The sequence below is a fragment of the Montipora capricornis genome, chromosome 3, assembly GCF_036669925.1.
Source record: "Montipora capricornis isolate CH-2021 chromosome 3, ASM3666992v2, whole genome shotgun sequence".
NCBI classification, from domain to species: Eukaryota; Metazoa; Cnidaria; class Anthozoa; order Scleractinia; family Acroporidae; genus Montipora; species Montipora capricornis.
In genome coordinates, this window is record NC_090885.1 from 6,799,278 (window position 1) to 6,814,277 (window position 15,000).

Sequence of the window (15,000 nt, forward strand, 5' to 3'; positions counted from 1 at the left end):
TCATCTTGTGCCAAGACTCTTGTGCTTTCACCAAGCACAACAGCAGTCTGCTTAGGTGATTTAGCAAAAAAACTTCCAGAGTTGTAAAAGGACTCCTTTGACTTGGGTGATGTATTTTGTCGCATCACTCGCACCAGCATAAGCAAGGGCCAGTCTGTGACAGACACAGTGCACATTAATTAGCTTTCTGTTGATTTGCTTCAGTCGAGCAGCCACACCTCTTCTTTCGCCAGTCATTACTTTGGCGCCATCACTTACTAGGCTCATCATCTTCTGAACGTCAAGTTCACATTTGGCCAGATTGTTAGAAATGCACTTAGTGATTGTTTCAACATTGGCGGAAGAGGAGTCCTCCAAAACATTGTCAACAAAAAGGAATTTCACCATAGCCTCTCCGTCATCAGAGACGTACTGAGCAAAACCCATCAACTGTTCCATGACGGAAATGTCTGTTACCTCATCAACTAACAGGCCAAATGCTTTTGATTTCCTAAGTACCTCAACCACTCTCTGCTTCAGTACTCTGCCTAGAGTCAAGAAAATCTCGATAGTTGACCCAGCGGAGCGGTGATGAAAATGCTTCATGTTCTCCAGCCGAAGCATTTGGAGAAGTGTGAGAAGTGATAGAAACTTCTTGTTGGCCATCTCTTCTTTAGCTAACCAGTACACCTCCATAAATGCATTTTGTAGGACTTCATCTTTGCTCTTGACTTGTTCCTCGACTTCTTTGTGAAAAATTGACACTCGGCTTAGCATCTCTGCCTGGACAGCTGCTGCATGCCGAGCACTTTTTGCATGATCTTTTAGTGCATCTGCTTTCAAGCGCTGTGCAGGAATGAGGTTATACACTTTGCTGTTGTTTTTCAGGTTTGCAGTATTGTGCTTCTTACACAAAAAAACAAAACATCCCCCCTTTCTGATCATCTGATTCCTCCTTGCAAACCACCCACCTCATTCCAGTACATGAATCAAATGCCAAGTTAGCATCGCTAATCCACTGGTGCTTGAAATGGTCTTGTTTGAGGGCGGAATTTTTTTTCTGCTCCCTTTCAGTTAGGCTGAAACAACGGTTTTTATTACAAGTGTAATAACTGTGGATGATTTCCAAAGGCCCGAGCAGCTTCAATACAGAATCATGATGACAGAAATCGATGGTTGTCTCGCTTCTTCAGTAGGATGTGCTGGGTTTTTGCAACATGTGCCATGCTCTCACCAGATTTTGAAGATGGAAGGGGCTTTTCCTCCGCTGAGGGAAGTGACTGTTCACTATCTAATGAACTACTTTCTGAAGGAAAAGAGATCAGTTGCCCAAAATAAGACGCAACACACTTGGCAAATAACTAAACATGATACATTTTATTCAAATCGATCGACGAACGATACATGATGTATGGGCGCAAAAACGGAGCACAATATTAGCATTTGAAAGATATCATAACAGAAGTATTTCCTTTCAATATCCTCAACTAACCTTGGGAGGAATCATTCTAGTTTGACTTCTTTTCTTTTGACACTGGCCTGAAATATGCAAACACTGATTGCCTTTTGGCCACCATTAGTATTCACACTCTCTACCAGTTCCTCTTGATTTCAGCTGAATGCCTTGCACATTTTTTTGATGTACCTTCAGAAGGGATGCTTATTACATGTTTTGCAGACTTGGCCTCAACTTTTATGGGCCAGAAGGCTTAGAAGATGCCAGAATGTCTTTGTTTTTCATTTACTTTTGGTTTACTTTTGAGAATTCGAAGCTGGAAATGAAATTATGTGGTCTTACATGACGTTCGTGTGAAGGCTGCAAGCGGGTAATCATCTCATTACAAGACGGTAGATCTACCCACTACCCATCTACTATTGAAACCCATGTTTGTATAAAGTGCATTGACTAAGGTGCTGACCTATTTGGCCGTCAAGGACACTATAGGATCTTGTAGAGGCGTGTAAAAGTTTGTGTCACAGACTTGTACGTTGCCCTCTCGGATTTTGTCTTGTGTATCCATGACGGCTGTTGTAGTTCCCTTATCAGCTTTTTTAATGTTCACCTTTTTATTTGTGCATAGTGTGGTAGTGCTGGTCATTCTTGTGCTGACAAATTGTCTTTATCATTGCTAAAGGATATTGAAGCAATTCCTAGCGTAGTGTGTTCCAGGTAGCTTTCAAGTGCCACAGAAGTTTGTAGTGGTGGTTGCGACGTTGATTTGACATGGAACGGGTGAGGGTTGCTCTTGCGGTCAGCAAAGTGGTATTTTAAGTGCATGTTTCTGGTGAAGTTGTTGAAGTCTTTTAATAGACTTTTGTGTATCTTGATTATTATTGTTATGGTAACTTGGAAGTGTTCATTGTGTTAAACAATGAGTTGTTATTTTCTTTCTTTAGGATGAAAGGATTGGAAGTGGAACTGGTAAATGGAAAGGAAAACAGCTCTTTGTCTGTAAAAGAGATTATGCTGCATTTGTTGATATAGAGACTGCCATCCCTGAGAAAGATTTTGATAATGACCCTGGAGAGCCTACGACAAGGACAACATCACAAAATCAGGATAAACGACATACAGACACAATAAAACAGGGAAAAAGTCAGAATGAAGAAATGTTTGCAAGGTCATTGAGTTATGATCTTAATAAAACGTCAGGTAATATATGCTCTCATGTTGTTTAATGTCAATATTATTGGTAACATAGTTCAAAAGGCTAACACTATTGTGAACTTCAAGATGAAGATTAGGTTTGTATTGGGTGATCTGTTTCATGTCTTCACATTTGGTAATTGAGGTGATACAAACAGGGATGGCACTAGGATTTTTCAATCTTGGTCTATAAGGACCCGCATGTCTGGCCAAATTGGGGTCCCAAGCATTTTTGGGGGTCCCAGAATCTTGCTGACCTTCTGCGAGCAAAAACTTTTCTTTTTTGGTTGTGAGAAAGAGAGAGTAACCAATTTTCTAATCTTTTGCTTTGGACAATACTGCTGAGTTCTGTAACTAGTATCAATAATAATAATAATAATAATAATAATAATAATAATAATAATTATTATTATTATTATTATTATTATTTTTGGCAAATACAATGTAAATAGACTAGACAGTGCTGAATGTCATCTATCATTGAGGTGTTGCTATCCAGCATTGTCACGAGCAGCTTTGAACTGTTCTTGCTGAAGCAATACTGCTGCTGTACTTTTGCCATCCACCTGATGCATGTACTGTACAAGTGCCAATTGCTGGAAATTTTTTATGTCCAGTCGTGGGCATTCCAGCTTTTACCTGGTCTTTACAAGTCATAGATAACTCTTTCAGCCAATTTTAGCCAAAAAATGTCTTCAACCTTTCTCAGTTCGTTTTCAAGAAGTGCGAGCAAACAAATGCTGGGAGCTCAGTTAAGTTTCCCGGATGCTTAGTCATCTTTACATGTACCAGTCTCCTTTGCATGCCTAACCACTATGTTAATATATAGATTTAGCCAAGCCTAAAAGCGGAGCTCCCGGCTTGTTTATTTTTACTGGCTGTAGGATTAGTGAAAATAAAAGGTTTTGGAACTGTCCGCCTTTTGGTTTTCCCGGATATTGCTTAATTATGATTTTCTTCGCTGCCTAACTATATAGTGAATTCCACGGTTAATTTCACCTGAAAAACCAACTGATCGCATGAATCACGAAGGGATGAGTGTGATATCGGTTTTTCCAGCGAAATCTACTGTCGAATTCACCAGCTAGGCAATTAATTTTTCTTGAATCGCAAGAGTTTTAAAAGAAAACAAGCAAATCCTCAGCAAGCGAACAGAAAAGGAAAGAAGCCATTTCAGAGTCGACTGTCAAACGTCAGCGAATAGGAATCATGCTAAAATTAGAAATCACAGACGTACTATAGCTCATGATGTGACAGATCGTCTTTGTCGGTTCAAGGTCAAACAACGAGTTTTATTGATGTACTTTATTTATTCCACTTTATCTCTGAAAACGAGATCATTTATAATTCGATGTATTTCATTGAAACACGCCAGCTTGGCTTAGAACCAGAGTGGGCTAGAAAGGACAAACTTCAAACAAGATCTCCAACAAATTACCTGTACGTGCTCTAAGCAAACTTCTGAAAACACAAGCTGGTGATATTTCTCCTCATACTTTTACGAGAACTCATTGCAATTACATGTTTAGAACATAAGTGCAAAATTCTTGTCACTGTCGAGGCACATGATAAACAGGCAAGCAGAGTAAAAAAACTTCTTGTTCGCTCGCATTTTAAGGCCAAACAAACCAGCAACAGATCGATTATTTCTGTCCAAAAAGAGTACAGATGATTGTTATTTAATTCCAGTTAACAATAAAAATTCTAGTTTCATTCCTGAACAAAGGAAAAAACGACTAAACCACGTTTTAGAAATATGCATCCACTTGAAATAACTCATCCATAGAAATAACAAACGGTTTAGTGTCCAAGAAAAGAATTTGTGGAGTAACTTCCTCCACCAACTTTAAGCTATTACTGGTGTACTGTTTTGTCGTTCTCATTCTCTTTCTCTCTTCTTTCGTTTCTGTTCTTCTGACATAGGCCGTCCAGGCATCTTGCAACCTTAGTAGATTCGAAATTAAAAATCTTAAGACATACCAGAAACTGCAATTCTGAGCAAAAAGCAGCCCTAAACAAATTAAAAATAAACACTCAACTTTAAGTTTATATCCCTCCAATGCTTGACTTGAATAACTACAGCTATATTATGTTAAACCTGGATTGAAACCAGCGAAAAATGCAAGAAAAATATATTTTCCAAACTGTACCTGAACACGAAAAGCATCGACTGTCAAGAGCTTTTTCTGACGTAGCATAGCTGTGTAGCCACGTCGAGCCACAGAAAGAGCGCAAAAAATTAAGCCTCATTCAGGTGTGAGTGTAAGTGTCTGGCCTGGGTTCATTCTGCGATCCAATCAACAACTAGTCCCCGGTCAGCGGTCAACTTAATAAAAACAGCTGACCTCGATAAGGTCTAACTTGAGCTCGCGATATGGTCACGTGATACAGGTCAGCAGATACCTTGTTTTGACAGGTGTCAATTGACCATAACATTGATGTCCAATATCAAAGATGTATGCTGTAAACTAGCTATAGTGTAAACTGGAGTATTGCCTCCTCGATGAGCTCTAAACTTGAGCCTTTGATATGGTTACGTGATACTGGTCACATTGGCATACATGGAGGGGTGGACGGACGTACGTACGTAGGTACGGACGTTCATGACGTCATGGCTATAAAACCAAATTTTCTCACATCGATGGGTTACCATATTTTCTTAGCTATGGTGCTCCGTGCACGGAGCTCTGCTACTATACTTCATTATTTATTATTTATTTTTTTTGCATGTCGCCCAAACGACAGAAAATGCTGACAAATCAAAGCAAGTGTCTTGTGTCCTGGGACGCATAGAAATCTTGATGATGCATTTTTTGGATTTTATTCACTTAAAATATACGATTTCTGCATTAATGTTATCCTGTACAAATAATGATGCACATAGCAGCAGTCAGCTGATTTTGCGTGCGGCTCCTCATGGGAAAAGAGTAGTCATAGCTCAGGATGTGAAAGACTTGAAATAAGAAATCTTTGCTATCTTACTACTTCAAGTAGTTAGCCTCACTTCTTGGCGAAGACCAAGTTGTAAATAATTATTGTTCTCCATAGTGTATTCATCAGAAACCTTGAAATCTTGCTCTGAAGCACTGCTATGGAAAATATTTAAACAACGTATCTGCTCCGAAAGAGGAATGAAATTAATGAAATAAAAACTATTTTTTTAATGTAGGTGGTCTTGCAGGTCCTTAATTTGCTGCTTATCAAGAATTTGTCATTCGCTCAGTTGCTGTGATATTTGGCTTGACTATTTTGTCTGTTTGTTCCAATTTCCTACCCTTACTTGTTTGTCTTGTGATCATTAAGCCTGAAAGGCTAAAGGGTAGAGTTACCAGAAGAGTGCCAATGGGTGAGAAATGCTTGTGTCGGCGTGAGAGAGTGAGATTGCTTTAAAATGCATAAGACTTGTTAGCTCTGCTGGTATACTGTGTTTGTGTTGCATCAAAAGTTATTTTTTAACTATGATAATTTAGTTTCTGGAAATTTATTTCTAAAAAAGATATCCTTCTCACTGTTAAAAAAGGGGAAACAAAGCATTTCATTTTATTAGCAAAAAGAGAAACTGTTTAGTTTGACCAATTGACAGAAAGCTGGAACGCTCTAAGATGCCCCCAGCTGATGAGTAAAATCGTCTGGCATTAGACAGAGTAACATCAGTCAAGTCTTACATGTACTCCCAGGGGTCAATGGGTTAAAGTTTGACTCATGATGGCAAGAGGTTTTTTTTTTGCCTTTTCAGATAAACTGTCTAAGGAGAATGCACCTCTGAGAAGGTCAAATTCATTTAATTCTTCTGTCATTATATTAACTGCAGGAGAAAGCAGCAAGGCTGATTCCAGAGAATTTAAGAAAAAACAATGTGAAATGCTTGATGAATTCAAGAGCTCAAAGCCCTCTCCTTTTGATGATGTTCCAATGTATGACATTGAAAGGACAGACAGTGCAAGGTCCAGTGATCATCTGAATTTTGATGACGAGCATTTTAGAAATTCCCCTCCAAAAAGTTAACCAATCACTGAAAAGGTTCACCTTTCAAAGGCACATCATGACTTTGTCAACATTGACAAAGCGGACTATGAGAAGCTGTTTACAAAAGATAAAAGCAGTGACCCTGGTATGTCGATGATCGTGGGAGACTCTTTTTATTATCTCGATTGATGTACAGCTGTACACATTGACCCCCAGCAGAAGCACATGACCTTGAAGGGAGTAACTTGCGACTCTTTTCCTTGGAACAAAGCTGGGGGTCTTAGGACACCAATTTTATGCCCAAATATGGACAAAAATAAGATCGAAGTTGCACAAGCAGGAAAATGCACGGGCTACATTTCATCCAAATAAGGAAATTTTTAAACTCAAAAAACCCCAGCTCTGAACCAGAGTTGAACGCTTCAAGGTCATGGGTTTCTGCCCCCAGAAATACTTGAAGAAAGAAACAACTGTTGATTTGTTTAAGTGCTAGGCTTTAAAGTGACCCTGTGCCAAAAAAAATCACTTCCCTTTTTTTCTTCAGACTTTGAAAGTGTGTTTGCTCAACACCTGACTGGCAAAATTTTGAGCTTTGATTTTTATCCAAAGGCCGTTTACTTTGAGTGTAGGTTTTGGATTTCACGGTCCGCCATTACTCACATTCAAAACTGACCGATTACACCTCAGAGGGTTGGATCCAGGGAAAAGTGACGTGAAAGGCTCACTAGCCACCCAATAGATGCAATTTTCTGTGAAATAAAGAGCCTCTGAATAAAGGAGAGCGTTGACCCAATAAAATGCCTATATTAGCCGACTGAGCATTATTTGCGTGATCAGCAACCAGAATTTATAAGTATCATGTTTTTTGCCAAATCAAAAGAGTGTTTATATAAGAGCTGAGTTCAATTTCCAGAGGAACAGTTTAACACCATTTTTTTCTACTTCGATCACCAACATGTGCGTGGCTGTTCAATATTCTAATACTGGTAAATAACACTTCATTATATGAAATTCCAGAGCTCTGATATCCGTGTATAAATTTAACTTTAAAATACTGGAAAAAAACGTGTGGTTGAGCACCAAAATGTGGTGCAGGAGGTTGTTGGCTCGAACCTACAACAAGTTGCAAAATTGTTGAGACACTTTCATTAAAAAACACCTTTTCTAACTTCCAATACTCGGCATATCTAGAATTTAAACCTTTCCCACTTCCTCTCCCCTCTCCCCCTTTCAATGTTGACTGCTTAAGTTCCCAACATTTTTTTGTCTTACTAGCAACACTGATAAGGGGGGGAGGGGGGCTCAGTGTGAGAGATAATAGGGAAATTAATAATGCCCCAAGAAGGTAAAGTGTCTCCACTATTTTTGCAACTTGTTGTCTGATTGATTGCAATAATTTTGCCAGTCCGGATTTGAATCTTATAGGGAAACGTTTCAACGTAGAAAAGCAGGAACTAAAGAAACAATCGTTAAATATTGTATAAGCTCTGAAACATTTCAGAAGTTTGCACACAAAGTGCAAAGCACATTGTACCAAACACAAAAGGATATTAATTATTGACAAACAGTAGCATCGATTTTCGAGTGTTTGGACTTATCATCGCTAACAGAAGACTCTGTACCAAATACTAAAGCGAGCAAAGTATTTTGCACTGCAGATCTGATGCTCCGAAAGTTACACATGGCTCGTATTATGTAACACAATACCATTTATTGTGTTTCTTGGTGACGTCAACCGGGATGGTGGCATTACAGTTGAAAATCGTATCTTCGAGGAAACAGCACAATTCAACTAGTACTTTCTTTTCTAATCAATCCAATACATTACCAGGTGATTCGTAATAAAGCTCACACAGTTAGAAATCCTGTACATATCGTCTATTCCATTTACCAACGGTAAAGCACGGTCTACCATCGCAACAGCAAGAAATATGATATCATATTATTTTCTCAGTGAAAAGTTGTGGTAGACCGTGTAGACCGTTTCATATAAATGTCATAATGTGTAGCCGGTACAAATTTGTTCACTTTTGTATCTCATTGTAAAACAAATCTCGCAAAGGATTTAACACAATCGGGTGCTTTCTTTTGAACATTGTGCTCAGTCAGTCATTCCAAAGAACATGGAATTAGCCTGTACCCGACACGTCACTTAGAAGACTTGCTAGTAAGCGTTACCGATCCCTTCTCTGGCAGCAGACTAGCCCGAAAGCAATAAGTAATGTTACGAATGGACTTCTATGAAAATGTATCTTTGTATAACAATGTTTGCTAAGAATTGATTTTTCGGAAAGTGGATGTTCCCTTTAAATTCCATGGGATCGCACTTAAAGGAGAGGTTATGTCTGTTTCTCATTCGTAAACAACAGCTAATTTCGTACATGTTGTGCGTGCTTTAGATGTCATGTGTTGACCGAAATATAGGTGTTTAAGGCAAATTATTTCGAAATCGGTTTCAGGATATTTCTAGCGTACTTTAAAAACCGAAAGGATGGAAATCACACCTTTTCGTGTACCAAATTATGTGTATGTTCGACTTGACTCACAGAAAGCACTGAAATGCCTTCAAATTACGTCATACCGAAACCCCGCCAAAATCCAGCAGATCACAGCAGCAGCAGATCACAGCAGATCAGAGAATTAAACCCTTTTCTTTAGAAACACCATATTAACCGCAAACGATAGACGCCTTCGCGTCCCAATAAACAAAGTGACGGTATGCCAATACAGTGATAACCAACTCAGACAACAAGTTGCAAAATTGTTGAGACACTTTCATTAAAAAACACCTTTTCTAACTTCCAATACTCGGCGTATCTAGAATTTAAAACTTTCCCACTTCCTCTCCCCTCTCCCCCTTTCAATGTTGACTGCTTAAGTTCCCAACATTTTTTTGTCTTGCTAGCAACACTGATAAGGGGGCGAGGGGGGCTGCAGTGTGAGAGATAATAGGGAAATTAAAAATGCCCCAAGAAGGTGAAGTGTCTCCACTATTTTTGCAACTTGTAGCTGCGTGAACTCCCACAATCTTCAAAATACACAAGGACAAAGTTTTGCCTTATTTGTGATTACATCTTCAAATGGTTAGACTTTCAAGTCCTCTCAGATAGGGACAATAGGCCGCAACCCCTCTCTGAAACCCTGTTCATCAACTCTGTGGGATATTGCAATGCTTGCAAAGATTAGGGAATGGAGTTTCAGTTATTTTGGTCTGCTCTTAGCTGGGCCCAGTGTAATTTGAGCTTTTCTCTGTTGTGTGACCCCCACCACCATGGTGAAGCATGGATCTAAACCAATCCAAAAACATGTCTTTCAGTACTAAATTTCGCATTGGTGTGTCTATAATTTGGTGATATTTTGTTTTCAGGTGTGAAAGATCAAGTGGTAATTGATGTTCCTCATGGCTATGAAGTGGGTACTATGGTTGAGGTTCCAATGGCAGGTTTACCTAGATATGGTGTTATTAAATGGATTGGGTATCTACCACAAATGAAGGATAAGCTGGTGGTGGGCTTGGAATTGGTAAGATGGGGTGTCTCCAAATGGATGAAGGGGTAGTTTCTAAAGTTTCTATGAAGACGGTGGTCAATTTACATTATCAACTCCGTTGATAAACCAAATTTTTGTGTCTCCAAATGGATGACTGCAGACATGATTATAATAATTATGCATTTTGATTGTCGAAATTCATGGCTTTCATTTTGTTTCAAAGGGCAGTCAAGCCTTATCAGAAGTTGTGTGCATCCAGTTAAATTGTTCAAGTAATTAAGAGTTCAGATAATCAAACGTTGCACTAGAAGTTGCAAATGGCAAGTGAAATGCTGCGAGTTGATGCTGGACAGACAGACAAGTAATGGTGTTAGATACAATAATGACCATCATGGCCAGGGAATTCTTTCACAGCGAAGACCAGCTGCATTGGTGATTTTAAAAAGCAGTGGAAGTTTCTAAGGTCACAATCTGGAAATATTCAATTAGTCCAATTCATGACTTCAGAACAACAGACGAAATTTCCTCAAGAGTTTATTATGAATGAAACAACAATATTAACAACAACAACATTACCTTTGGCAAGATTTGGCACATGGCATTGCAGGTGCAAACATCAGTACTGTATTAAATCAATGTTTGAAAAGAGTTTATGTATGCTGTAGTTGTTTTGAACCAAATCTCACCCCATAGACAGGATTGTTGAAACATTACAGACTGTACATGTAGGTGTTTGAATTGTAACTTTCTTAAGCTATGTTCGAATTTCTCCAAACCTGAGTAGCATCAAACTACGTCCTAATGTCTTACAAGTGATTGGTTCCATTGTTTATGCTCAGGTTTACGCCCTTTGTGATTTTAAAGCTGTAATCGTGGAAAAATATATATAGGTATATCATATTAGTAGCTGGTGCACTAGCCTATTATTTTTGCATAAGGTTACATTAGAAAAGGAAAGGAAAGGAACTTTCAAGTGTCTAGTCATTCTAGCACTGGAGCTCTAATTACGGACACTGTAAACTGAAATTAACAATTAACTCAAATCAAGTCAAATGTTGAATTCTAAGGAAAACCAGAGTACCTGGAGAAAACCTCGTGGTGCAGAGTAGAGAACCAACAAACTCAACCCAAATATGATGCAGAGTCGGAATCGAAAGTGCGGGCCGCATTGGTGGGAGGCGAGTGCTCTCACTACTGCGCCATCCCTGCACCCCTAGGAAAGGGTTAGGATCTAACCCTCAAGCTCGGATTGGTTGATATTTTTTACAAACACGCAAATCAATATGATTGGTTCATTTGACTGGTAATACCGAGGGGATGCCTAATGGCTAAATTGCCATTGGTCGCTTTTGTAATTATCAATTTGACACGTTTGACAGCTGGTGTCTGCATGAAAGTGAGATTTAAGTCCAAGGTAACCAGAGGTTTTTGTCTTCTTGTGGCTTCGTGTCTCGACTTCGCCTCTGGGGTTCTCTCGCGGCTCAAGAAAAACCTCTGGGACCAGGGTACCAGAGAAAACAAACTCTTTTAAAGAACTCTGACCATGTGTGGCACCATGTCCAGTAATCGAACCCAGGACATATGGGTGGAATTAGCTGACTACCTTGCTGCCTTCCATTTCACTGAGTACAATAATACAAACAAAAATGAATTATGTTACTTTCCTTGTAGGAAGAGGAACAAGCAGCATGTTCTGATGGAATGTTTCATGGAGTGAGATACTTTGCCTGCCCAGCTGGGAGAGGTTTCTTTACTTTACTAAATCACTGCAGGCAAGACTCACGCTTTACTCCAAACTCACCAGCAAGTGAAAACAGTCCGTCTGGCAAAGGTACATGCACAGGGCCACTACAGACTTTAGGGTTTTCTTATGTGTAATTTTTGTTTGAGAATATTGTTCTGTCAGTCCCAAAAAATTGAAGGCTGCATTTCAAAGGATTTCTCACACAACTCTAGGGGCCATTGTCACGCTGATTGAAAAAAATCAAAGCAACTGAGAAATTTTAGTTCTAGTTAACAATGGTAGACAGCAAAAAGCAACTGATAAAGCACTAAAACCTTGACTTGAAGCCCCCCTAGGTCCAGACTCCAGAGATTTGTAAAGAAAAAAATTTCCAATTTGTCAATTTGATGTAAGATACAATAACAACTAACTTAGCATTGGCTGTTACTGACACTGAAAACACATCCATAAGACTAAGTTTGCTTTTGTGACTGTTGATATAATTCAGCTTGTAAGTTAAAAATTAAAATGCACAGGTTAATTTTTTGTGTTAATTAACTTTCAGTTGGCTTGACATTTGTTCTCAATTGAAATAATGTAACCCTAATTAACTGTAATTTGAATTTTTATAGCTCGTGATAAATGAAACCAGAAACAGGGCACATGCCCAATTTTCAGTTGATGCTCAATTGGTCCATACGCCATGACCTCGGGCAAATATTTTCCTGTCGGTCCTGACCTAAACTCAGTCAATAAGGAGTTTATCATATGGGCTCTTTACGCTATTCATGAGCACTCGCAATATGAAGTTTGGACAAAATAAGTAAAATTTTGCACAGAAAATTTAACTACTATGTTTCTGCCATGTACTTTTTTGGCTTTTAATAACTTGGATGTTTAGTAGCAACGAAATTCTCTAAAATCGCATCGCACGGAGCAGTATGTGTTCCTAGTTTCGGGCCCTGCTCGCGCTGATGCGTACGGCCCTCATATGAAGTGCGCACAGTGTGGTATATATAACTTACTGAAAGGAAAGGTCAATTGGAAACACTGACCACTGGACCAGTGCAACTTCCTAGTAAACGACAAAGAAGAAAAGGGCTTGTTTTTGGTGCTGTGTTTCTCTCTGGGAGATAAAATTAAAACAAAACTATGCACACGCATTATTGGAATAATTACAACGTAATAATATTGTTCATGTCAAGAAAACTTGAAAACTGGTAGGTTCTTAGGTTGCATTTAGGCTGAAATTACCCGTATGTAAGTGAACTTTCACTTGCCTCCCTAGAAGAAAAAGGTATTCTTGTGTATGTCAGAAAAGTTCTGCTCCCTATCAGAGGTGCAACAGAGATTTTAAAAACACCGTCAGTCTTCATATAATCAGCAGAACTTCAGTTACGACAGTGCTGTATTTTTACATGTAGTTTTTTTCTTTTTATATTAGCATTTGGGAGTTTGTCTTCAGCTGTCGTGGAAGGCATAACAGAGCCTCCTGTTTCCCTGGAAGATAAATACTGTGGAAACATGCGTGGTCTACAGGGACACCACAACTCATGTTACCTCGATGCTACGCTTTATAGCATGTTTGCCTTCTCGTGGGTTTTCGATGCTTTGCTGCATCGACAGAGGAAAGACACTGATTTACAAGAATACGATGAAGTGCAGCGTGTGCTACGGGAGTCCATTGTTAATCCTTTAAGATTGTAAGTCAGGAACAAGTGGCTCATACACTGCTAAAGCACAATGGTGGCAAGGTCCCTGTTCCCTGTTAGTAGAATGTTCAGTCTAAAGTTTATTTTGACATAAGGAATAAGGAACGACTTCTGTGGCACACAACACTGTTTGATCAAATGATTAATGTGCCGACCACAGTATCAGAAACATCTCTTGAATGATATTGAGCCTCAAATGACACTGCACATGTCAGTTAGTGCAACTAAGCTTGCTTCACCTGGTGTAAGGAATGTGATCCGGGGCAAAAGGTTTTAAGTGGCTGTTGTGCAGGGTGCTTCTCATTCTGGGTTCAGCAGCATACACCTTTAAAGCAAATACGAATGCCACTCCACACTCTATTACAAATTCTGCTATATACTTAGAAATGCTGGATGATCGAGAATGGTCTATGCATTACGTCAGGACTATTCTATTTATAGAGTAGGCAATACCGACTCAGCATGATGCTGAATTCTCTAGACGATTCTCGAACATTACAGTTGCCTGTCAACGCTGGCATATACTTGACAGGAAATTGTATGTGGCAGAGTATAATCTAAAAGTGTCAACAGAAAGCGAGACTGCAATTGTCTTGACTCTATGGATACTCACAGCACAATGTGTTCATGGTTGAAAGGTTTTAACAGGCCAAATGAGTTAATAACATGTTTCCGTTTCATTATAGGCATGGTTTTGTTCGAGCCGACTGTGTCCTCCAGCTTAGAGAGTTGCTTGATAAACTCAGTTCCACAGCTGGACTTGTTAATGAGGAAAAAGGTAGTTTTTGAAGTTGCTGATCAGCAATAAAAAGAAGCATGTAGTGAAAATAAAAATGTTTGCCTTGGCTTGCTGCAGTGAGGACATTAAGGGTGTGTTCCATTGGCCCTATTCCGGAATAAGAATTTATGGAGTGATGATTTAATACAGTACGTCTGGCGTTTTGAAGCAACAAGAATGTTCCTTTTCATTTGCAAACTCCAGTCACGAACTGAAAACTGTTTTAATAAATGTCCCGTAAAATGTTCCTTGTGTACTTATTAGAAGATCTGCAACAAAAAAATGGCATTACCTAGGGTAATTTTTTTTCTTTTTCCAAAGATCGGCCTTAATACTACCCAGTACCGCATTTTGAATGTTGTGCAATGCAAGTTGGGTACTGATGATGTTCCGTGGTGTCTCCTTGCCTTGCTTATATTGTGTACATGTATATGTTGCAGGTCATTTTGTTCCTTAGGTTAATTTGCAATCAAACTAGGTTATTTTGTTTCAACCTTATTATGAACTGTCTAAAAAAGGGTTTCCTTTTTTGGGGGGATGTAATTAAAAAAAAAATGCAGCCTGGATTTTTAGGGGGAATGAAAAAGAAAACACCTTTCTCCACCTTTCCCTTGCCTTCCAGTCTTCATCCACTTACAATCTCTCCCTCTCCTTCCCCCTTACGTACTGTCCTTGCTTACTACCAACAGACTGTGCCTCTTACCTT

General features: G+C 39.1%; 1 protein-coding gene and 1 pseudogene across 2 annotated transcripts in view; one reads left to right on the forward strand and one right to left on the reverse strand.

Annotated features, from left to right (window-relative positions):
* Positions 1 to 955, reverse strand: part of LOC138041695 (zinc finger protein 862-like) — a 1,623-nt pseudogene extending 668 nt beyond the window's left edge.
* The window catches only part of LOC138042046 (ubiquitin carboxyl-terminal hydrolase CYLD-like), a 117,799-nt gene that overhangs the window by 40,802 nt on the left and 61,997 nt on the right, over positions 1 to 15,000 (forward strand). For both annotated transcript variants that reach the window (XM_068887781.1, XM_068887780.1), the window contains exons 3-7: positions 2,377 to 2,632; positions 9,960 to 10,114; positions 11,753 to 11,912; positions 13,249 to 13,507; positions 14,203 to 14,294. In XM_068887781.1, the coding sequence (XP_068743882.1) occupies positions 2,377 to 2,632; positions 9,960 to 10,114; positions 11,753 to 11,912; positions 13,249 to 13,507; positions 14,203 to 14,294 (922 nt within the window). The remainder of the gene's footprint in view (positions 1 to 2,376; positions 2,633 to 9,959; positions 10,115 to 11,752; positions 11,913 to 13,248; positions 13,508 to 14,202; positions 14,295 to 15,000) is intronic.